At 44.5% G+C, this 23,278-nt stretch overlaps 1 protein-coding gene across 2 annotated transcripts in view; it reads right to left on the bottom strand.

Annotated features, from left to right (window-relative positions):
* MTMR4 (myotubularin related protein 4) overlaps positions 1 to 23,278 on the bottom strand; it is an 87,602-nt gene that overhangs the window by 9,055 nt on the left and 55,269 nt on the right. For both annotated transcript variants that reach the window (XM_063450068.1, XM_063450067.1), the window contains 6 exons: positions 21,852 to 21,980; positions 13,966 to 14,077; positions 12,063 to 12,258; positions 11,793 to 11,978; positions 11,388 to 11,558; positions 333 to 487 (listed from right to left, as the gene is read on the bottom strand). In XM_063450068.1, the coding sequence (XP_063306138.1) occupies positions 333 to 487; positions 11,388 to 11,558; positions 11,793 to 11,978; positions 12,063 to 12,258; positions 13,966 to 14,077; positions 21,852 to 21,980 (949 nt within the window). The remainder of the gene's footprint in view (positions 1 to 332; positions 488 to 11,387; positions 11,559 to 11,792; positions 11,979 to 12,062; positions 12,259 to 13,965; positions 14,078 to 21,851; positions 21,981 to 23,278) is intronic.

Raw genomic sequence — 23,278 nt, 5'->3', positions numbered from 1 at the left:
AGAATATTTTTTAAGTTAATTTTCATCTTAAAGGTTTCACACACACACAAAAAAAATGTATAACATTAACATAAAAAATATCTTAATTTACAAAGCTGCAAAAGAGTCATACCAGGAAAACAATGTAATCTCAAATGCTTAAATTAGTTTTACAAATAAATAAATTAAACAGACAGCTCACATGGAAGAGGTCAGGACCTAAGTGAACATATAGGATCCATTTTTATTTTGAAGTGTTAATGTTAATTTAAAAAGAAAAACACTTTTTTTCATAATTGCAACAGACTAGAGTAAAACTCAGTTGTTATGCTGTTTTTTTATTCTAGTCATACCTGTCCAGGGATCTGGCATTAAAGTCTGGACCTTGAGAAGATGGAGTCAGATAGAGTTCCATGCCATCATCCATTGGTGTACAAGGTGATGATGCAGGGAGATATACAGCTGTCCAGAGTTGAAGAGCACGAACATGGCAAACTGGATGCAGAACCTTAAGAAAGAAAATATACGGAAATAAAACTACTGGTGCAAATACACTATTTCTGTGACGACTAAGAATAACGAGTAGTCAATTCCTTGTTCTGTGCATTTACATGAATCTGTCTACTTTTTTAAAAAAAAAAAACATAAATTTTACTTACCGAAAATTTCTTTTTCCTGAAGATTAGAGGCAGTGCTTATACCACAGGGATATCCAATCTGGAGGGAAAAAACAGGCAGGCAAATCTCCAAACATTTTAATCCCTCCCCTAATTACCTCCTTTCCCATAAGTAGCAGCTCCTCCTGATCATCCCCAGACAATACATAAGCCAAATAGCTGCAAAATTACTTAGTTTATTAGAAAAAAGGGGCGGGAATTGTAGCACTGCCTCTAATCTTCAGGAAAAAGAAATTTTCGGTAAGTAAAATTTATGTTTTTCCTTTCAGATTAGAGGCAGTGCTTATACCACAGGGATATAATAAAGCAGATCCAGAGGGCGGGTTCATTTCACTACTGCTTGAAGCACCTTGCGCCCAAAAGCTGCATCCTCCGAGGCCAGTATGTCCAACTTGTAGTGTTTTGAGAAAGTATGGAGCGAGGACCACGTAGCCGCTGAACAAATCTGAGAAGGAGAAGCAGCTGCTCGCAGAGCCCAGGACGTCGAAACAGATCTAGTAGAATGGGCCTTTAACGGGCCTGCATGATCCATGCCATTCTTGGAATACGCCAACTGAATACAATCCTTCAGCCATCTAGCCAGAGAACTTTTCGAAACCTTCATGCCTTTTCTTGGGCCCTTGAATAATACAAAAAGACTGTAATCCTTCCTGAAGGATTCTGTTGCTTTTAGATATTGCAAAAGACATCTCTTTACATCTAGGCAGTGAAATTTGCTTTCCAAGGCATTAGATGGATTCTGACAAAAAGTTGGTAAGACCACTTTCTGGTTAACATTTGAAACAGAAAAAACTTTCGGGCTGAACGAAGGATCGAGCTTTAGAACCACCTTGTCCTGATGAAAAACTAAAAAAGGAAAATTTGCCCGAAGAGCTTGGATCTCACATACTCTTTTAGCAGATGTAATAGCCACCAAAAAAACAGTTTTCAATGAAATGAGCTTTAGGGAAGCTTCCTCCAATGGTTCAAAGGGCGGCTCACAAAGCGCGGAAAGGACTAAGTTTAGATCCCAGGGAGGACAGGTTTCCCTAACATAGGGCACCAAACGAGTCAGAGCTCTGAAGAACCTAGAAATCAGAACATTTGAGGCCAGGCATCTGAGGGAGAAGAAACTGATAGCAGAAACTTGTAATTTCAACGATGCAGGTTTAAGGCCTTTTGCAAATCCCATCTGAAGGAAGCTTAGGATCTTCTGAATGGACGCGGAAACCGGGTTGACTTTAAACCTACAACACCACTGACAAAATATCTTCCAAATTCTAGTGTAGATCTTAGACGTCGATTCCTTGTTAGTTGCCAACAGGATCTTAATCACTTCAGGATCCAGACCTTTGCTCTCTAAAATCTGGAATTCAGAAACCAAGCCGTCAACTGGAATTTCCGAAGGGTCGGAAGAGGCACCATGGCGTCCTCTAGAATTTCTCCTGAAAGCGGCAACTTCCAAAAGGTGGCCCCCGGAAAGTTCAGGAGAACCGAGAACCAACTTCTCCTCGGCCACCATGGAAGGATTAGGATAATTCTTACATTTTCCAGCCTTACTTTTTGAAGTATTCTGGGAATAAGCACTACTGGCGGAAAGATATAAGCCAGGTTGAACTTCCATGGAACTGACAGGGCATCTATGAAATCCGGCCTGTCCGCTGGATTCAGGGACGCAAACCGTCTTGTCTTCCTGTTCATTCTGGATGCCATCAGGTCTATCTCTGGAACACCGAAGCGGTCTGTGATGAAATTGAAAGTTCTGCATGACAGGGACCAATCTGCTTGTTTCAAATGATGCCTGCTCAGGGCATCCGCCACCACATTGAATTTTCCTAAAATGTGAACTGCAGAGATGGACATAAGGTGCACTTCTGCCCACAGCATGATCATTGAACACAGGCTTTCTAATCTTGTTGATCTCGTACCTCCCTGTTTGTTCAAATATGCCACTGTCGTACGATTGTCTGAACGAATTTGAATATGTTGCTTTTTGATGAGAAACTGAAACGCCAAGAGTGCCATCCATACGGCCTTTAATTCCCTGAAGTTCGAGGAACTTCTCATATCCTTCACTTGCCAGGACCCCTGCTTCTTTATGTCTCCCAGATGGGCCCCCCAGCCCAGCGCAGAGGCGTCTGTTATGATAGTGAAGGACTTCATCCGGAATGACAGACCCTCGTGGAGGAAACGAGAAGATGTCCACCACTGCAGACTTTTTAAAGTTAGATTGTTGAACCTCATCAGCCCATCTAGGCCGAGTTCCTGTCGATTCCAGACTAGCAGAATGTTTCTTTGTAGAGGTCTCATTCTGGCTTTTGCCCAACCAACGGCCGGAATTGAGGCTGTAAACAGACCCAGCAAGCACATGGCTTCTCTGATTGAAAACACTCTTTTTACTCTGAGATTCCGGATTAACCGCTTGATCTTTAGTTTCTTTTCTTCTGGCAGAAATAACTTCATTGCGATAGAATCCAAAATTAGACCCAAGAACTGGATCCTTTGAACTGGCACTAGTTCCGATTTGTTGAAATTTATTAGCCAGCCATGCTTTTCCAGCGATTTGATGGCTGTCCCCAGATCTAACTGTAGTTGAACCTGGGACTCTGCAATCAACAGCCAGTCGTCCAAATATGGAATGACAGCGATGCCCAAACCTCTTAGAAAGGCTGAAACGACTACTAGAAGCTTTGTGAAAACTCTGGGCGCTGATGATAGGCCGAAAGGCAGTGCTCTGAATTGGTAATGCTTGGTTACCGATTGGCAGCACACCGCAAACCGTAGAAAACGTTTGCTGGATTCCGCTATGGGTACATGAAGATAGGCATCTTTCAAATCCAGGGACGCAAACCAACTCTTTGGGTGAATAAGCAGAGCCGCTGATTTTACTGATTCCATGAGGAATTTCTTTTTGATAATCCGCTTGTTTACGGCTTTCAGATCTAGAATAGGTCTGAACGAACCATCTGGTTTTGGCACCAAGAAAAGTCTTGAATAGGTGCCTTGATGTCTTTCCTTCATAGGAACTTCTTCCACCACTCTTTTTAGTAACAGAGTTGACACTTCTCGCATCAGAGAGAGTTCCATATCTAGAGACTGAACCCTGGAACATAGAAACATGTTTATAGGGGCTTGTGATAATTCTAGAGCGTATCCGTGCTCTATCACTGTAAGGACCCAGCGATCTGATGTTGTCTCTTTCCAGTGCTCTAGGAAGTGACTCAACCTTCCACCCACCGGCCTGGCGTCATAATTTTTTATTTCTCTTGGCAGTAAACCTTTCCTTCTTCCTATAATCAAAGGCTCTTTGCTGTTGACCCCTGAAATAGTTTCTACGAAAGGAACTTCTGAATGAAGGACGTGTCACTGCGTGACGGCTTCTAGACTGCTTCCTATATGATACTGGTAAAGCTTTCCTTCCTTCCTTCATCTGTTTCAACAGCTCATCCAGCTTAGAACCGAAAAGTCTTCCTGGTTCAAAAGGTAGTTCACACAGAGAATTTTTAGATGCCGCATCTGCAGACCAATTTCTAAGCCAAAGCGCTCTCCTGGCGACGGTTGAGATACCAATATTCTTGGCCGACAATTTCAGGCTTTCTGTAGAAGCATCCACTAAAAAATCAGACGCCATCTTGATATTTTTTAATAGCTTTAACGGGTCTTCCTTAGCTTCTCCCGTATATACCTTTTCTAGTTCTTCCAACCAAAGTTTTTGGGCCTTGGCAACGGATGACCCCGTAATCAAGGCTTTAGCTTGGGCTGCAGAAGAGATGAACAACTTCTTTAAAGAGGAGTCCATGCGTTTATCCATGACATCCTTGAGCCCGCTTGAATCTCCAATTGGTAAAGTAGTCTTTTTACCTATTTGAGCAATAGGGACGTCCACTACAGGGACCGTATCCAGCTTGCAGTCTTGCTCTGATTCTATGGAAAAAAGAGTTTTAAAATGCTTAGACATAAACGGCTTGTGACTAGGGAACTTCCATTCTTTCAAAATCAATTCCTTAGTCTGTGGGTGAAAAGGAAACACTTTGGACTTTTTCCCCGTTACCCCAAAATCAAAGATGCACTGCACTTCTTTAATCAATTTCCCAATGGCTTCATCTGGGAAAGCAAATTCCTCATCTGAGGAATCACTGCCTGAATTATCTTCATACTCAGAACCACTAGTTCCCGAACTAGTATCAGATGTTTCCCAAGATCTCAGTCTTTTCCTAGCATGCTTTACCATCTGAGAATCCTGGGCAACAGAAGCCTGGACTGACTGTAATGCAGCTGACTGCATATCCACAAATGTTTGCTGCATACTTTGCTGCAACCAGCTGAGAAAAGTGGACATTTCTGTTCTCTTTGCTTCCTCTGAAGCTTCTTTTGAACACACTGAGCAAAGTTTCTTTTTACAACCATCAGGCATAGGTTGGCCACACACAGAACATATTAAATGCTTGGTTTTAGATGCACATTTCCCCTTCTCAGCAACTTTATCCATACTTTCCGGATTAGACATACTGGAAAACAAGAAAACAAGAAAGGGGAAAATAATCAAAATTTTCTCCTTACGGATTCAGGCTAAGAACCATTTAAAATGAAAACTTAACAGTCTTACCTTAAATGGCCTGAGAGTGTGTTGGAGGGCAGGTGAGAAACACACTTCACAACCGATCTGAGAGCTCCTGGCAAACAGAGGTTGCTGCTGGTACATGCTCATATAAGTCCTGTAACCAAACGGAAACGTCCAGTTCGAATTTGGCGCCTGAATCCAGGTTCGCATTGCGCATGTGCATAGCGCTCTGCGACTCCCTGGTGGAACGCAACGCAACCTGTGTGTGCGTTCCACCGCAGGACCTCCCAGCCGACGCACGCCTGCGTCCTTCGTCATACCGGCACCTGGCACGGCAAAAGACGGCAACATAAATTTTGAGTGACCACGCCGGCCGGCGTGTTGAACGCTACTTACCGGACATCAAGGAAGCAGAGCCTCCAGAGCCTCAGCCCTTCTCACCTACTTCCTGGAGAACCTTCCTGTCTAACCTCCCCTGCCGAAGGCAGGCAAAGAACTGGGGATGATCAGGAGGAGCTGCTACTTATGGGAAAGGAGGTAATTAGGGGAGGGATTAAAATGTTTGGAGATTTGCCTGCCTGTTTTTTCCCTCCAGATTGGATATCCCTGTGGTATAAGCACTGCCTCTAATCTGAAAGGAAAAATGTTTTTAACATTATCTGCTTTATTTATATGTTTGGACTCCAAATGGAAAACTCTGCAGAATAAACTTGCATTTGTTAAAAGAAATCTGTAGCGTTAGGAATACAAACCTATATTCCTAACGGTATAATGCTCCTGTCCCCCGTTCTATATAGATCTGCCCTCCCAGTGTGCCATAAAAATGAGTGAAATAAAAGGTTTACCCTTTTCCACCGCTGAAGCTCCCTCGGCGCTGGCACCAGCCAGCCTCCTGAAACATCATGGAGAAGGCATGTCCCAGTCCAAGGCTCCTCATAGAAGAGCAGTGGGGAACTGGTGCACATGCACAGCTCATGCATCCAAGCTTCCCCAAAGCAAATAATTTTATTCAATGCTTTCCTATATGCATTAGCGTCATGTTATGGAGTTTTATTCGGTCACTGAAGCGAAAGCGCTTCTAATGGCTGTCAATGTGACAGCCAATAGAGGTGGATTTAAAACCGTGCAATGTAAATATTGCAGTTTTTCTTCATTCGGTCATAATACTGCTAGCGTTTACTGCAATAAAATACACATATTAGTGTTAAGCGATGTCTCACGAATATAAAAGTACCCCCAAAAATCAAAAGAGTGGGGGAAAGGAAAGGGAGGAGAATGAGCCAAATTGAGTAAATACTACTGTTCCTGTATGGGGGATAATCACTACGTAATTTCCATAATAATGAAACAATAGACCAGGAGTATAGTAATGTACACAGTACAATACACCATTAAGGTGTGTAAATAAAACTTAACTTTTATTAAAATAAGATAAAATATTTTTCACTAACACACACACAAACTTACATATGTAAAGTGTAATAAATAATAATAACCATCCAATTGGAATGTGCAATATAATATAATAAAAGGGACACTTATTGAAGTGGTGTGGGTGCATACTCCTAGGTGCCTTAACCCTGCAAAGGTAATTACTGCAGTTTTTAATAAACACCAATAATTACCTTTGACGGTTAACTCCACATCTAGTGACTGTCTACCAGACTGCCACTAGAGGGACTTCTGGGTCATTAGGTGACTTTAGGAAGAGGGACACTATATGGAGCTACAACTTTGTTTTCCTGGCACTATAGTTTCCCTTTCATAAATAGTCTTGGACATTCTACTAAATAGTTTAAGGCTCTATTCAAGAAGATGCTCTGAATAAACTCGGCATCCTCCAAAGGGTAGTGGAACTATAAAGTCTCAATTAACAATAAAACAAGGTATAATGGTTACTGTATTTAGTTAGATAGTCCAGTGACTCATTGCTTATGGGTTATCCAGTGACACACCAAATCAGCTTGCAGTTTATTCAGGTCAGAAGGTCTATGTTGTTGTTATTATTGGTATTTATATAGCACCAGCTTATTCCGTAGCACTTTACAATAAGAGGGGGATTTACCAAACGAGACAATAACAAAATGTAACAGGAACAATAGGTAGTTGAGGACCCTGCTCAAACGAGCTTACAATCTAGAGAAGGTGGGGTATAAAAACACAATAGGAATGGTATTGAGGGAGACAGCAAATATACATGGTGGGAAAGTAGCAGAACCGGAGGTGAGAGTGGAGAGAGCAAGAGGAAGGTTTGAGAGATAGAAGTTACTCCTGGAGGCCATACGCATTCCTGAAAAGATGGATTTGAGGGACTTCTTAAAGGATTGAAGACTAGGGGAGAGTCTGACATTGGTAGGCAGGCTGTTCCAAAGGAAAGGAGCCACCGGTGAGAAGTCTTGCAGGCGTGAATTTGCAGTAAGGGTACGAGCAGCAGACAGAAGATCACCAGTAGAGCAGAGAGACCGACATGGGGGAATACCTATAAATCAGTGAAGAAATGTAAGAGGAGCTAGAGTTGGTTAGAGCTTTATAAGTAAGGGTTAGCTTTTTAAATTGACACCTGCAGGGTACAGGAAGCAAGTGCAAGGATCGACAAAGGAGTGAGGTGTGAGAGGAGAGACAGGAGAAAAAGATCAGTTGGGCAGCAGCATTCATCACAGATTGAAGGGGGGCAGTACGGCTTCTGGGGAGACCTATTAGGAGAGAGTTACAGTAATCCATGCGAGAGATTACTAGAGCATGAACAAGCTTCTTGGAAGCATTTTGCGTAAGAAAGGGGCGTATGCGGGCAATGTTTTCAAGCTGGCATCGACAGGTTTTAGCAACAGACTGGACATGAGGCGCAAAGGTGAGGTCAGGATCAAAAATGACACCAAGACAGCGAGCTTGCAAGGATGGGGTGAGGCAGGTACCGTTAACCTACAGTGAGAGTGAAGGAGGATCAGTGTTATGAGGTGGAAAAATAAGAAACTCAGTTTTAGAGAGATTGAGTTTCAGAAAGCGGCAGGACATCCAATCAGAGATAGAAGAAAGGCAATTGGTGACACTTTGTAGGACAGCAGGGGAGGAGAGGTATATCTGGGTGTCATCAGCGTACAGGTGGTAGTGGAATCCAAATGAATTAATGAGTTTGCCAAGAGAGGCAGTATAGAGAGAGAACAAAATGGGACCAAGAACTGAACCTTGAGGGACTCCAACTGAGACAGGACAAGAAGAGGAGGTGTTGTTGGAAAAAGAGACACTGAAGGAGCGTTGGGAGAGATTGGAGGAGAACCATGAGAGGGCTGTGTCACAGAGACCAAGAGATTGAAGAGTTAGGAGAAGGAGATGGTCAACAGTGTCAAAGGCAGCAGAGAGGTCAAGAAGAATTAGTATGGAGTAGTGGCCTTTGGATTTAGCTGCAATTAAATCATTTGTAACTGTAGTCAGAGCAATCTCTGTGGATTGGAGGGTGCAGAATCCAGACTGAAGAGGGTGAAAAAGAGAGTTGAAGGTGAGGATGCAAGACAGATGGGTAAAGACAAGACTTACAAAAGCTTTGAGGGAAGTAGGGTGAAGAGATGGCTTTATGTGATCTCCTGCTTTTGGAGATCAATGAATGCTAAGTAAAAGGATAAGGATGGTATATCGAAGACTCTACTAAAGCAATGCGAGAAGAGTGGGGATGGCAATATGATACTAGAAATTGTAACATATAATAAACCAGCTAATATTCGGTCCGCAAATACAAGGTATTGTTTGAAATTAAAATACCGTACTTGCAACAGTGTTGCAGAATCGAGGTGAAGTGAAGTAAGAAGAAAGAATGCTGGTGTATACACAAACGTGGGAAATAAACAGAAAGGGTAAGTACTAAAACGAATATCCCTACTGTGCCTTTGAGGCCCCCCCTAAAATTAACATCATTACATCTAATAGTAGAAACAGCTACATAAAAGTAATCCCGCACTCAGTGATTCAACTAGGGAATCCAAAAAAAGGTGGTATGTAGCTGCTCCTGCTGTAGTGATGGTGAAAATTGCAGAGAGGGTCAGACAAATCACAGATGCATAACAGAAAGGATAGGTCATGGTTCAAGATAACTCATGATAAAGTGGATGTGTGCTGGAGCCTGTCGAAACCCCTGACAAGCGTTTTACCACTTCGGCTCATCAGGGGGGACCTGGACTTTCTGATGCGTCCGGTTTAAAAAGGGTGATAGGTGATTGAGTCATTTCAAGTTTTGATTCACCTATCAGACTAAACTGAGTCAGTGCTGATTGGACCTGTTTAATTAATAGTAAAAGTCAGTAACGATCGTTATATATTTTATGAATAAATTAGGTTTATGTGACACTTTATGAAAAACTTACATGCAAGTTGTATTAGACCAAATAAAGAGTTTATGTTGTTATAAATCAGCTCAAATTATTTTCTTTATTCAGTATATTGTTGTCAATTGAACTAAGGACACAGTGACATAGTTCTACAGTTTTCAGGTCCTGAAGGTATGTTATGATAGAACAGACTACCACAGCAATTAGGGACGCACAGGGAATAAGCTATATTGAATAAATTCTCCTATCCCTATAATAATTCTTACTAACGTGCGTTATACCTTGTAACGTAATTTCTTTCTAAGTATATTTTGATATGAATATAAAAATACACAAACTATGAAAATATAACTTCTTAAAATATATGTATATATAATATTTTGGGGCATGCAGAATGATTTATTTTATATTAATTTGCAATTTGGGGGACTACCTGACAACCCAGGAAGTCCCACAGCAGGCAGAGCTTGAGACAGCCATTCCGGCCATATAATCGCATGGTCAGTCGGATGGGTACTGACTGGGTTGTCAGACAGTCCCGTCCCGTCCCCCCCCGTCCCCCCCCCCCCGATGCAGATCTGTGGGTTAGAAGTATGAGGAGGTTTTTAAGCCCACTTGAATGCGGAACACCAGAGACAATACACCATCAAATGCAGCACATGCGTGTCAGTCACTTGTGTTGCGCAACATAGGGTCTCTTCCACAAGCAAAGTTGTGGGGTTTTGATTATATTAAAGGGGCACGCTAGGCACCTGAGTGACTACAGTTTATTGTAGTGGTTTTGGAACAAGGAGATTGACCTTGTAAACACTGCTTTTTCTGAGATAAAGCAGTGTTGACATTGCGGTCTAATGCCACCAATAAAGAGGCTTTCTGGTTGCAGTAGATTGCATTACCAATGCTTGGCGTGTACATACTCTGTATGGAGATGTTGAATGCTCCCAACAGAGATGCATTAAGTCTCTATAAGAAGATGGTGATTGGCACAGCTACGCAATTGATGAGCATACATACCAGCCTACCTAAACGCTCTAAAGGCAGCCAGTGGAGGAAGGGGGCTGCAGGGACACAGGAGCTATTTTTCAACTTAAGAGGGCACGATAATATAAATAGCTTGTATAAAACTATTGTATTGGAAATACATTTGTATTCCTAATGTTGGAGTGGCCTTTTAAATTAAGTTTTTCTCAAAATCCATACATATCCGTATTTTATGCTTTAACAAGATGCTGTGTGTACCATAACCAGTACAGTTTAATGTGATTTGTGAGAGTAATATATACACAGACACACATATATATATATATATATATATATATATATATATATATATATATAAATAAATTAAAAATAAAAATAGATTTTCTCACCCCTCCTGGGTGGTATGTTTATTCCTCATTCTTGGGTGCTCTACCACCTTGAGAAAGGATCGAGAACAGATCCGAAACGTTGATGCTACACAAATAAATTTGCTAAATTTGTTTCACTAAACAAGACCTGTGAGTGCCAACTTTTCTTTGCTGAAATATTTATGCGTGTGTGTGTGTATATATATATATATATATATATATATACACACATATACATATACACACATATACACACACACACATATTAACCTGAAATATTGGATAAGGGGGAGGGAGGCCAGTGAAGGGTGCTGTGAAGATTTTTCAACAGGGCACCTAAAAGCCTAATGCGGCCCTGGGCATCTGGATACTCCTTCCCCATAACAACCTAAATAAGCAGCAGTGTTTATGGAGATGGGAGGAACTATTATGACAAAATGTCACTTTAAGGTTACAGTACTCTGTGTTTTTTTTACCTTTGTAATCTCTAATGATGTTGAAATGATTGTATTAAATATATACTCACAAGCTCATTGGTTGGCATATACAGCAAGTTGTGGAAATTTTTGTTGCCGGTTCGCAGAAGAGACCACACTGAGCAGGTACGTTTGTAGATGTTGCGCATCTCTCTCTCACTGGGGCTATTGGCCAAAAAAGTCCCGTAGAGGCAGGAGTATGTGTGTTGAACTAACTTCACCTATGTGAAAACAAATTGTGCTGTCACAAGTCTAACAAATTTCTTCCAAAATAATAATCCATAACCAACATTTAAAAGCCACAGTAAATATAAAAAAAACATATTACCAAAACGTTTGCTAAATTCTACACATAGACCAGTTGGTGTGCAACCTGCAGCTACAATCACTACAATTGTTATGATGAATTATTGATTCATTATACAACTTTTGACTGAAAATGTTAAATGCTTTACCAGAAAGGAGTGATTGAATTCAAAGAGGCATGGAAACTGATGCAGCAGTTGATGGACACAGTCGAGCCACTGTAAGAAAACAGGGCATTGCTCATTTTGATCCTCCACATTTTCGTGATGACCACAGCGATCTCCAAACTTATGGCCGTAGTCTAGCCAGTCCGTTTCAACCAACACCTGGAAACCCTATGAGAGAAATATCAAAACCTTACCTCTCAGATTTAAAAAAAAAAAAAGTATAAAATATGATGAAACATTGAAGCTACATACCTCTAAGGTTCGATAATATGGGTCCAACAGAATCTTTGCTAAGGATACAATTTGTGGTGTTCTATCCCAGCCATCCGAGCAGTGGACCAACACAGGCCGTCCTTCTCTATCCACAGCATTGGCCACAATAGTGGCTGCCTTTAACATCACAGAAAGGTGCTGCAGCCACTTCGTGCTTTCCAGTGCAGAGAGCCAGCTAGAAAATATATAAAGGGTTTCACCACCTGACTGGTAAGTGGCATCTTGAGGAAGAAAGACCATGATTACGATGTTAGTTGATGGAAATGGAAATTGTTCAGGCCAAGGTTTTTAAAATAAAAATCTCAAATTCGTTGAGTGTGTTTCAGGTCATCTTGAAATGCATTGCCAAGTACAGTAATTACTGGCAATAAAGCTCTTCACGTGTATCTAGTCTGCTCTCTTGTATTAATGACTCTAGACCAGGGGTAGGCAACCTACGGCACTAGTGCCATGCACGGCACTCAAGGTGTCTTTCCACGGCACTCAAGGCTGCTAGAGCCAAACACACTCTGGCCTATCAGGAGTCAGTGAAACTTCAGATATCTGCTAATACGAAAAGGTGGTGAAGGAAAATCCTCAATTTATGCATTGCAGAACGTAGAGGAAGTGATCTCAGATCAGTTCCTCCCAGCACTTATGAATGGGAATCCACACTGTAGTAGAGCAGCCTGCAGCTGCTGTTGCAGCTCCTGTCCTTGACCTGTACTTGGCCAGCCTGGTCCCCACTGGAACCCAGGGATGCCACCCACACTGCTAGATATACACAGACCTGCAGAATAAGCCTCCCTTCATACAAATAATACGAACAGCCCACACACAAACATACACATAATCCCCACAAACGCAACACCACTAACAATCCACATACATGCACACAATCCCACATGCAGCCTCTCACATGCAAAACCCCAAACAGCTAACACACACTACCAAACACACAATGTGACATATCCATCCACACACACAATTCCACAAGCAGCCCTCATACACAGCCCACATTCATGTGTATCACACATGATACCATAAACTACTAATGAACATATACAATATAATAGCTCATTACAAATACAACGATACAAAGCAATTACAGTAAAAATAAGACAAGCAGAATACGGCAGCATACATGCCTCAATTTAAAAAAAATAGGATCGGCACGCTACGGGACATCACAAACCTATATCGGCACAGTCCTGCTAAAAAGTTGCCTACCCGTGCTCTAGACTGATATCACACAGCTCATGTAGAACAATAGCAGCCCATGACAGATGGTCTGCTGCATAAACATATATTGAAGAAACAATACAAGGGGAGCTTAGCAAAGTGTTTCGGTTCTATGAAGTATTCTAAAGTACTAAACTTGGGGCAGTCACCATGGAAACCAGTTGAACCAGGAGGCACATTCCATTGGTGACTCCTCCCCTCCTACATATTTTCAACACTTTTTGGAACAGAACAGTTTGATATAGGTCACCCTGATGAAAATACTATGGAGGGATATTTATCAGTGTATGGTGATCTTTCATTTTTTAGGGGACAAAATGTAAGAGTGAAATTATGTATAAACATTTCCATAACATATGTACAGTAATGGAAAAAAAAAATCATAAATTCTCAAATTCTAAGGAGGGTAAAACAATCTCAAATATCAAAACATTATTTTGCTTTAATATTATTAAATGTGCCTTGCAATAGTTTATTTGTAAATTCAAAAGTCATTACTGTAAGCGTAATGTTAATGAAAAATTGCTTTTGACGTGGGCACCTATTTTCCACTCAAAACCAGCAGCAGCGATCTTCCCATAATGGAAATGGGCATTTGATGTGCCTGAGTGGATAATTGACACGAAATAAAAGGTAACAATGTAAATGTGTATAATCTTACTTTCCAGGATCAGGCACTTGGTTGCACACAGCTCGGAGGTACTGAAAGCTATTCCTGATTGAGTGGATATTTGCCATTCCCATAAAAAACACTTCACAGTTCGGATAATATTCTGCAATAAATAGTGACAATTTTCATATTAAAAATAACGAAATGTGCATAAATCCAGAATCAGTTTTATTATGAGAATTATGTAAGCAGAGAGCTACTCTAATATTTTTCTATGTCAACTTCAAACCATGGTGTTCAGGATTATGTGCCTAAAAGTTGCAGAAAATATGTTTTTCCATATCCACTAGGGACATTATTCTTCAAGTGATTTAATAAAAGAAAAAAAAAAAGTTTTAAGTATGTTTTAGGTTTTTTCATTAACCATTAATGTTTGTAATTAAAGAGACAATAGGGGCATCATTACGACTTTATCAATATAGCTGGAGTGCCCTGGTGCTATCCCTTGTAACACTATTACACAGTTTACTTATTGTTTGACAGTGAAAGTAGGGCCAATGGCCACCCAAGGAGCCTTCCTGCCATTTTTGCCCTGGCAAACACTTCCATGTTAAGCCAAGCAGCGAAGGGGCAGTGTAAGGCTTGGAGTATCATATGTGCACTTTGAGCCCATCACTGCCCATTGCACACACAGCCATACCAATCAGTATGAGCAATGACTGGTTTATGATATAGAGGCCAAAAAAGCCTTACTCGCTCAACTATCTTTAAGGTTACATTTTTAACTTGTTTTTTTCTATATGCAGACAGAAAAGAATTTTGAAATGTCACCTGAACATCGTCATATCATTCATAAATGGTATATCTTCAATATAACTATCAATTCTAACAATTCCTTTTCTTTTTTTTCTGTTTTGTTTTAAAACAAACTAGCTGTATAGAAAATGTAATTTAAAAAAATATTTAGATTACTGTGAATTTTATTGGATACTTAATCATTGTTATTTCTCAAATTATGATTTTATGATTATCTTTACAAAAAGATTTTGGTAGCTTTAAGAATAGTCTTAATTTTGGGGGGCGGGGCCTGACAGCTAAGATGGCCGGACGCACATTTTGAGAGCTCCTGCTACAAAGGGTAAAAGTGTGTAACTACTGATGAAACTAACGATGTTCGTGGCAAGCGGTACCTGGGAACAGACGCAGAACAACACTGCAAACACAACGGTACCAGTACGGCACCTGTGCGCCGCAGAAACACTCAAACCGAACATGCGACCTACACCCGAGCGGGACCCGAGAGAAACGGCCAACGTACTCATACTCATAAGCAGAAGCCCACTTCAGCCCTGCTGCCCCTCCCCCCCCGGACCGGCGGGGGTCATCCCAGTCCTCACTGGGGACGATCACCCCCACCTACATTCCCGACCAAGCGGCAAAACCTTCAAGTATACAGGACTTACAAGGCCCACCCAAAATGGCGGCACGGACGAAGCCGATGACCAAGCACACACCTATTAAACCACCCAAGCATACGCTGGACTTTCTCGACCGGCTACGTATGTACCTGTGGGTAAGGCTCAAAAGACGGAGACAATCCTACAAGCAGGCAATGAGGGAGGTGGCGGCGTGGATCCGCCCGGCTATCCGGCGCGAAATGCACTGGAATCCTCCTAGCACCTCCAGATCACCCTCCAGATTGAAACGGAGTCGCAGCTCACAAAGGCAGGAAACAGCGCCGGGTTCCTCGCACGACGACACTCACGACTTTAAGCCACTGAGCGGGACCCGACCCACCTCACACTCACCGGTCCCAGCGACCATCAACCGGCGAAGCACAACCTCGCAAACAAATAAGCACAAAGCTAGCTGTGAAGCTGATCGAGATGCTTAATCAATACCTCTTAATCGACTAGTCTCATATCTTGGAAGCCTAAAAACATGACACAACATGCTCGCATAGTGTAGATTCACTAGCTTAACTTACCGAGCATCATAGCATCATAGCATTTTGTGTACCTAACCTGTTTAGATATAAGCCTGTTTGATTTTTTTTTTTCATTATTTTACTAACTTTCTCATTTTAGTAATTCTCAAGCATTTCTATTAAAGTTCCTGCCAACAAGCATGTTATGCATAGATCGCTTAGACAGGACCGCTGTCTATAAATCTGTCTATACTACATAAAAATTGTGCTGATCTTTCCTCATGCTGACCAATTGTTAACAAATGTCTGATTATATACTTGTCAATGCTGTTGGGGCATGACGAGCCCTCGTTATACTTTCATGCACTCCAAAAAAAAAGAATAAAAAAAAAAAGAATTGCCTTAATTTTGCTACCAGTATAATTTAGCCATATATTTTTTTTTTAAATTCTTTATTTTGGTGTGCATAGAAATTACAAACATGCCGTTACTGCCACGACAGCAGGTACCGGCGGTTCTGGGATATACATAAGTTACAACTGCACAATTTTTATATAACATGCAAGCTTGGTTCCAGGCGAAGTAGTGGGGGCTGTAAAGTAAAATAAGGGAGGGAGACCTATTGTCCCCCACCCCGGCCCCCACCCCTGAGCGGTGGGTGGGGGCCATAAAGATAATGAGGGGGGGGGGGACACCTACTGTCCTCCCCTCCCCCCCGGCCCCCACCCCTGGGCGGCGGGTGGGGGCCATAATGGTAATAAGAGGGGGGGACCTACTGTCCTCCCCCCCCGGCCCCCACCCCTGGGCGGCGGGTGGGGGCCATAATAGTAGTAGGGGGGGGGACCTACTGTCCTCCCCCCGGCCCCCACCCCTGGCCGGCGGGTGGGGGCCATAATGGTAATAAGAGGGGGGGGGGGGGACCTACTGTCCTCCCACCCCCGGCCCCCACCCCTGGGGGTCGGGTGGAGGCCATAACAGTAGTAGGGGGGGGGACACCTACTGTCCTCCCCCCCGGCCCCCACCCCTGGCCGGCGGGTGGGGGCCATAATGGTAATAAGAGGGGGGGGGGACCTACTGTCCTCCCCCCCCCCGGCCCCCACCCCTGGGGGTCAGGTGGAGGCCATAACAGTAGTAGGGGGGGGGGGGACCTACTGTCCTACCCCCCCGGCCCCCACCCCTGGGCGGCGGGTGGGGGCCATAATAGTAGTAGGGGGGGGACCTACTGTCCTCCCCCCCGGCCCCCACCCCTGGCCGGCGGGTGGGGACCATAATGGTAATAAGAGGGGGGGGGGGACCTACTGTCCTCCCCCCCCGGCCCCCACCCCTGGGTGGCGGGTGGGGGCCATCATAGTAATAAGGAGGGGGGGGCTACTGCCCCCCCCCGGCCCCCACCCCTGGGCGGCGGGTGGGGGCACTAAGTAAAATCCCCCCCCCCCCATCAAGGTGACTAGTAATAAGGGGGGGGACCTACTGTCCTCCAGCCCCCGGCCCCCACCCCTGGGCGGCGGGTGGGGGCCCTAATGGTAAAAGGGGGGGGGGGACCTACTGTCCTCCCCCCCGGCCCCCACCCCTGGGCGGCGGGTGGGGGCCATAACGATAATGGGGGGGACCTACTGTCCTCCCCCCGCCCCCACCCCTGGGCGGCGGGTGGGGGCACTAAGTAAATTCCCCCCCCCCCACCCCATCAAGGTGACTAGGGGTGCCCAAGCCCCTAGTCACCCACCCCCCACCCAAATAAAAAATGCCCCTACCTACCCCCCTCACCCTAAAAAATAGTGAGGGGGGAATAAAATTGCTAACCTGTAAAGTAAAATTAAACTTACCATTCGACGTCTTCTTTTTTCTAAAATCTTCATTTTTCAGCCCCAAAAAAGGCCAAATAAAAAACCATCATAGCCGTCGAACTAAAAATAAAATAAAAAACCCGAGCGCAAAAAAAAAAAACCAGACGAAAAAGAAAAAACCCGAGCGCACATAAAAATAATCCATCTTCACCCATGGAGGGCTCCGCGCAGACTGAGCTCCGCAGGGCGGGGCAAGGCTTATAAAGCCTTGCCCCGCCCTGCAATTAGCCTAAGAACACTCTGATTGGTGGGTTTAAGCCAATCAGAGTGCTCTTCGTAATTTTACAAGCGTGGGAAAGTTCTTTGGAATTTTCCCACGCTTGTAAAATGACACAGAGCACTGTGATTGGATGGCTTGAAATCCATCCAATCACAGTGCTCTGTGTCATTTTACAAGCGTGGGAAAGTTCTTTGGAATTTTCCCACACTTGTAAAATGACACAGAGCACTGTGATTGGATGGCTTGAAATCCATCCAATCACAGTGCTCTGTGTCATTTTACAAGCGTGGGAAAGTTCTTTGGAATTTTCCCACACTTGTAAAATGACACAGAGCACTGTGATTGGATGGCTTGAAATCCATCCAATCACAGTGCTCTGTGTCATTTTACAAGCGTGGGAAAATTCCAAAGAACTTTCCCACGCTTGTAAAATGACACAGAGCACTGTGATTGGATGGCTTGAAATCCATCCAATCACAGTGCTCTGTGTCATTTTACAAGCGTGGGTAAATTCCAAAGAACTTTCCCACGCTTGTAAAATGACACAGAGCACTGTGATTGGATGGCTTGAAATCCATCCAATCACAGTGCTCTGTGTCATTTTACAAGCGTGGGAAAATTCCAAAGAACTTTCCCACGCTTGTAAAATGACAAAGAGCACTCTGATTGGCTTAAACCCACCAATCAGAGTGTTCTTAGGCTAATTGCAGGGCGGGGCAAGGCTTTATAAGCCTTGCCCCGCCCTGCGGAGCTCAGTCTGCGCGGAGCCCTCCATGGGTGAAGATGGATTATTTTTTTGTGCGCTCGGGTTTTTTCTTTTTCGTCGGGTTTTTTTTGCGCTCGGGTTTTTTTATTTTATTTTTAGTTCGACGGCTATGATGGTTTTTTATTTGGCCTTTTTTGGGGCTGAAAATGAAGATTTTAGAAAAAAGAAGACGTCGAATGGTAAGTTTAATTTTACTTTACAGGTTAGCAATTTTATTCCCCCCTCACTATTTTTTAGGGTGAGGGGGGTAGGTAGGGGCATTTTTTATTTGGGTGGGGGGTGGGTGACTAGGGGCTTGGGCACCCCTAGTCACCTTGATGGGGGGGGGGGAATTTACTTAGTGCCCCCACCCGCCGCCCAGGGGTGGGGGCGGGGGGAGGACAGTAGGTCCCCCCCCATTATCGTCATGGCCCCCACCCGCCGCCCAGGGGTGGGGGCCGGGGGGGAGGACAGTAGGTCCCCCCCCCTTTTACCATTAGGGCCCCCACCCGCCGCCCAGGGGTGGGGGCCGGGGGCTGGAGGACAGTAGGTTCCCCCCCCTTATTACTATTATGGCCCCCACCCGCCGCCCAGGGGTGGGGGCCGGGGGGGGAGGACAGTAGGTCCCCCCCCCCCTACTACTATTATGGCCCCCACCCGCCGCGCAGGGGTGGGGGCCGGGGGGGGAGGACAGTAGGTCCCCCCCCCCTTATTACTATTATGGCCCCCACCCGCCGCCCAGGGGTGGGGGCCTGAGGGGAGGAAAGTAGGTCCCCCCCCCACCTATTAATATTATGGCCCACACCCGCCGCCCAGGGGTGGGGGCCGGGGGGTGGAGGACAGTAGGTCCCCCCCCCCTTATTACTATTATGGCCCCCACCCGCCGCCCAGGGGTGGGGGCCTGAGGGGAGGACAGTAGGTCCCCCCTCATTCCCATTATGGCCCCCACCCGCCCCGCCCAGGGGTGGGGGCCTGAGGGGAGGACAGTAGGTCCCCCCTCATTCCCATTATGGCCCCCACCCGCCGTCCAGGGGTGGGGGCCGGCGGGGGAGGACAGTAGGTCCCCCGTCCCCCCCTTATTACCTTTTTTTTTTTTTTTTTTTTTTACAGTGAGCAGCCACAGGCTGCTCACTGTTTAGTGGACATGCCCCTACTCGCGGTATAGCGAGTAGGGGCATTGGGGAGATTTTAATCTCCCTTGTGCTATTATGGGGGTCATATTGACCCCCATAGAGTGAGGAGGGGACCTGGGGGGCTTATGAAGTGGTGGGGAGCACTGCTCCCTGCCGCTTCTGTCTTTACATATTGCAAGGAGGGAGCTGCACGCCGGTAGCTCCCTCCTTGTAATAAACCGAACAAACAAACGAACACTGATACACAGTGTTAGTTTGTTCGTCTGATTTTTTTCTATTCATTCATTCGTCTGTCTGATGAATGAATGAATAGGTGAAATTCCCGTTCGCATGTCCAGGTGTTTCACTGGGCATGTGCGGGAATCTCAGGGCTATCTAGTGTGGGTAGATGACGTGTCCCACAGGGACTTCACCTACCCACACAAAGATGGCGGCGCCCTGAATATAGATCGGGGCAGAAAATAAAGAATAAAAAATAGGTAATGTGGGGGGCATAGGGGCATTTGGGGGTGACTAGGGGGTCGATTGGATGTAGTTGAGGCGGGAGGGGGGTTAAAAAAAAAAACGGAATTCGGCATGACAGTGCCGCTTTAAGTCAGTAACGTGCTAAGTACATGAATGGGAGACATTGTGATATGAAGTGCAGGCTATGCAGGACACGTCTAAAGGAGATTATGAGAGGGAGTTTCTATTCTATGCATGCAAGTTTATAGGCCTGTATTTAGATATATTGTAGATTGTAAAACATGCTTATATAACTGGGTTAGAGTCAAACAGGTTAAATATTACACATCTATGCTTTCAACCCTCGATATTGTCTCGGGCTATACATTGTACAGTGCTTAAAGCCAAATGCTGCTTGTAATACATGCAAACATTGTAGCATGGTAAAAGTATGCAGTAGAATCAGAACGTAGGCAAGATCTGGGGTAATCCCCTGATTGTCGCCTAAGGCAAGCATTGAGTATGGGTAACCTTTGCGGAAAATGTCCAGTCCAAGCAGGCCTGGGTTCTGGAAGGAGTTTAGAGTCCAGATCTTACTGCTGGGATGGTGCTCAGCCTATTCCCGCCAAGCAACGATGCCTGCTTAGGGAGTGTCTTGCGTACCAGGTCCCCTGTACGCTGCCTCTCCGGCCCAGGCTTCTGGTTTCAGCGCCCCCCCATTCCCCGTTCTCACCGCTTTCCTGAGCGCCTGTTACGGCAGTTTCCTTGCTATGTGCTTTAAAAGCCTGGGGTCCCATGGTATGTTGTCTTCGTGTTGGGTGGGTGGTTGTCTCCCACAGGGGAGGGAGGTATGGGGGGGTTAGTCCAGTGCTGGGCTGCTGCTTGAGGGGCGGACAGCGGTTCACTGGTCTAGTGTGTCGGTGTTTTAGTTTCTGTCGGGCCGTCCTCCTCCTACTACCCACTATGCGTTGCAAGTTAGGGCTCTGGTTGGAGACTGCAGGTTGCCGAGTGTTGTCTTGTGTGGGTATTGCAGGTGGGTCTTCCTCCTTTGTGCCCTTGTTGTATGAGAGCCTGGCCCAGAAGTCCGCGAACAGGGCGTCTAGCCGTTCAGCCAGAGATAGCTGCTCGGAGTTGGGCTCGGAGTTACACGTGGCATCCGCCCTTTTGGTTGTGTTGGTGAAGCAGCGTCTCTTCTCAGGGTGTGCTCCACTGACTGTGTTTGCCGTGATATCCCTCACTGGCAGGGGGGGGAGGGAGAGGAGAGTGTGGGAGACCGTGGGATGAGGGTGCTCTGGTCAACCAAGGGATCAGCCGTCTCCCCTGTGCTGTCTGTGCTTGCCTCTTGTGGGCCTCCGGTCAATCCCAGAGGAGGTGCCGCCGATCTCGGTCGCTTGATCCGTAGGGTGTTACCGCCGTGGCAGTCCCCTGTCCCTGAGGCTTCAGGGAACGTATTATTTTAGTTTATTTTCCTTTGTTTTTGGCTGTTTGGCTCGGAGCACACGCGATGTGCGACCGGTCAGCGCGGCTGCTAGACTCCGCCCCCCTTAGCCATATATTTTAAATCTCAATGCATTATTCAGGATATGCTAATCTAAACATTGATCTCCTTATCTTAAATAAACACCTTCACACTCGCAGCCTCCTCCTTTGGCTCTGTTTGCAACGGCGGCAGTGTAAGATCTGGCATCCAGTATTAAGAGCTTCTGCGGAGGACCTCCACCATCAATCCCAGGACAAGCGGTCAGTGATGAATCTGTGATGGGTATAAAAAATGCATATACGTTATATTATGTTTTTCTGCACATATATATATATATAATAATAGTTATTATTATTATTATTATAATAATGGTAGGTTTTTGTCACAGTAGACAGTAAACAGAAAAGGATGGGTAAACAGATTATCAGATAAAGAGCATTTCTAATGGATTCCAGTTTGAAGTGTAGATCACAATAAACATAGTGTTTGTCTTAAGAGTCCTGTAGCTCTCAAAGAGTTTTTCCACACTGTTGTTGCAGCGAAACAAAACAACAAATCTTGTTCCTAATTGCTTTAGTCAAACTCTCCTAAAATAAAATAAGTATGCACAAGAAAATCTCATTCCAATTGATACCCTGTGTGAGTATTGCTACTTGGATTCAATGTCACTTTTACCTTGCAATTTTACCCAGAGAGTGGGTAAAGAAATAAACACATTACTGCCTCACAATTCTAGTGTGCAATGCATGAAATTGGCTCTCCCCAAGTTAATCGCCAAGGTAACAGCTACGCATTGTAGACCAAGCCCAAAGAGGGCCAAAACGATCGTCTGGGGTTGCTGTATCTGTCGTGCAGATAGATGCTGGCATTTTGGTTCTGGATAGCCATTATGCATGTGATCAGTCTGATGTGCAATGGTATAGGTTCACTCTGTAATGGCCCATATCCCGTTTTCCCTGTTCAATGTGTAAACAGTGCATCTGTTTCTTTTCAGAAATTCTTATTTGTGGTGCTTAATTGTATTAATCCTTTTGCCGTTAATTTCGGCAGTTAGGAATTCTTTACAAGAGTACTGTTCATATTTTTCATAGGAACACGAGCCACAAGTGCAAACACTTCTGTTGCCTTGGAAACATGAAAGGACGGGGTTCCATCTGTTGTATGGTTTCCATGTTTACGCTCCGGGTGGCCACGCATGTTCACAGAAGTGGGAGGAACTGCATGCGTGCATGAATCTGAGAACTGAGGTGTTAGCTGCTACTGGGCGGTAAGTAAATTTATGTCTGTGTTTAAATTGCTGCTCTTACATGTAATGTATTTTAGCTGTCCTGGAGAAAGTTCTCTTTGTAGAAATGAAACATGGACTTTGGCTTCTTTTTATAGCTATGAAATAAAGAAGGACTTTTTTTAAAGTCCTATATTGCTAGATCTCTCTGAAAACACACACACTTAATTTTTAATGTTTCATGGTGTCTGGAAAAAGTCTAGGATCACGTTCTCTAGTACCGAATTAAGGAAACAGATATAAAGATTTCAAAAGAGCATATAAAAACAGGTAGTAGAAGAAAGCT

This window comes from Pelobates fuscus, chromosome 1, assembly GCF_036172605.1.
Source record: "Pelobates fuscus isolate aPelFus1 chromosome 1, aPelFus1.pri, whole genome shotgun sequence".
NCBI lineage: Eukaryota > Metazoa > Chordata > Amphibia > Anura > Pelobatidae > Pelobates > Pelobates fuscus.
Note: the sequence above shows the minus strand (reverse complement) of the source record. Positions and strands in the feature narration are given on the sequence as shown.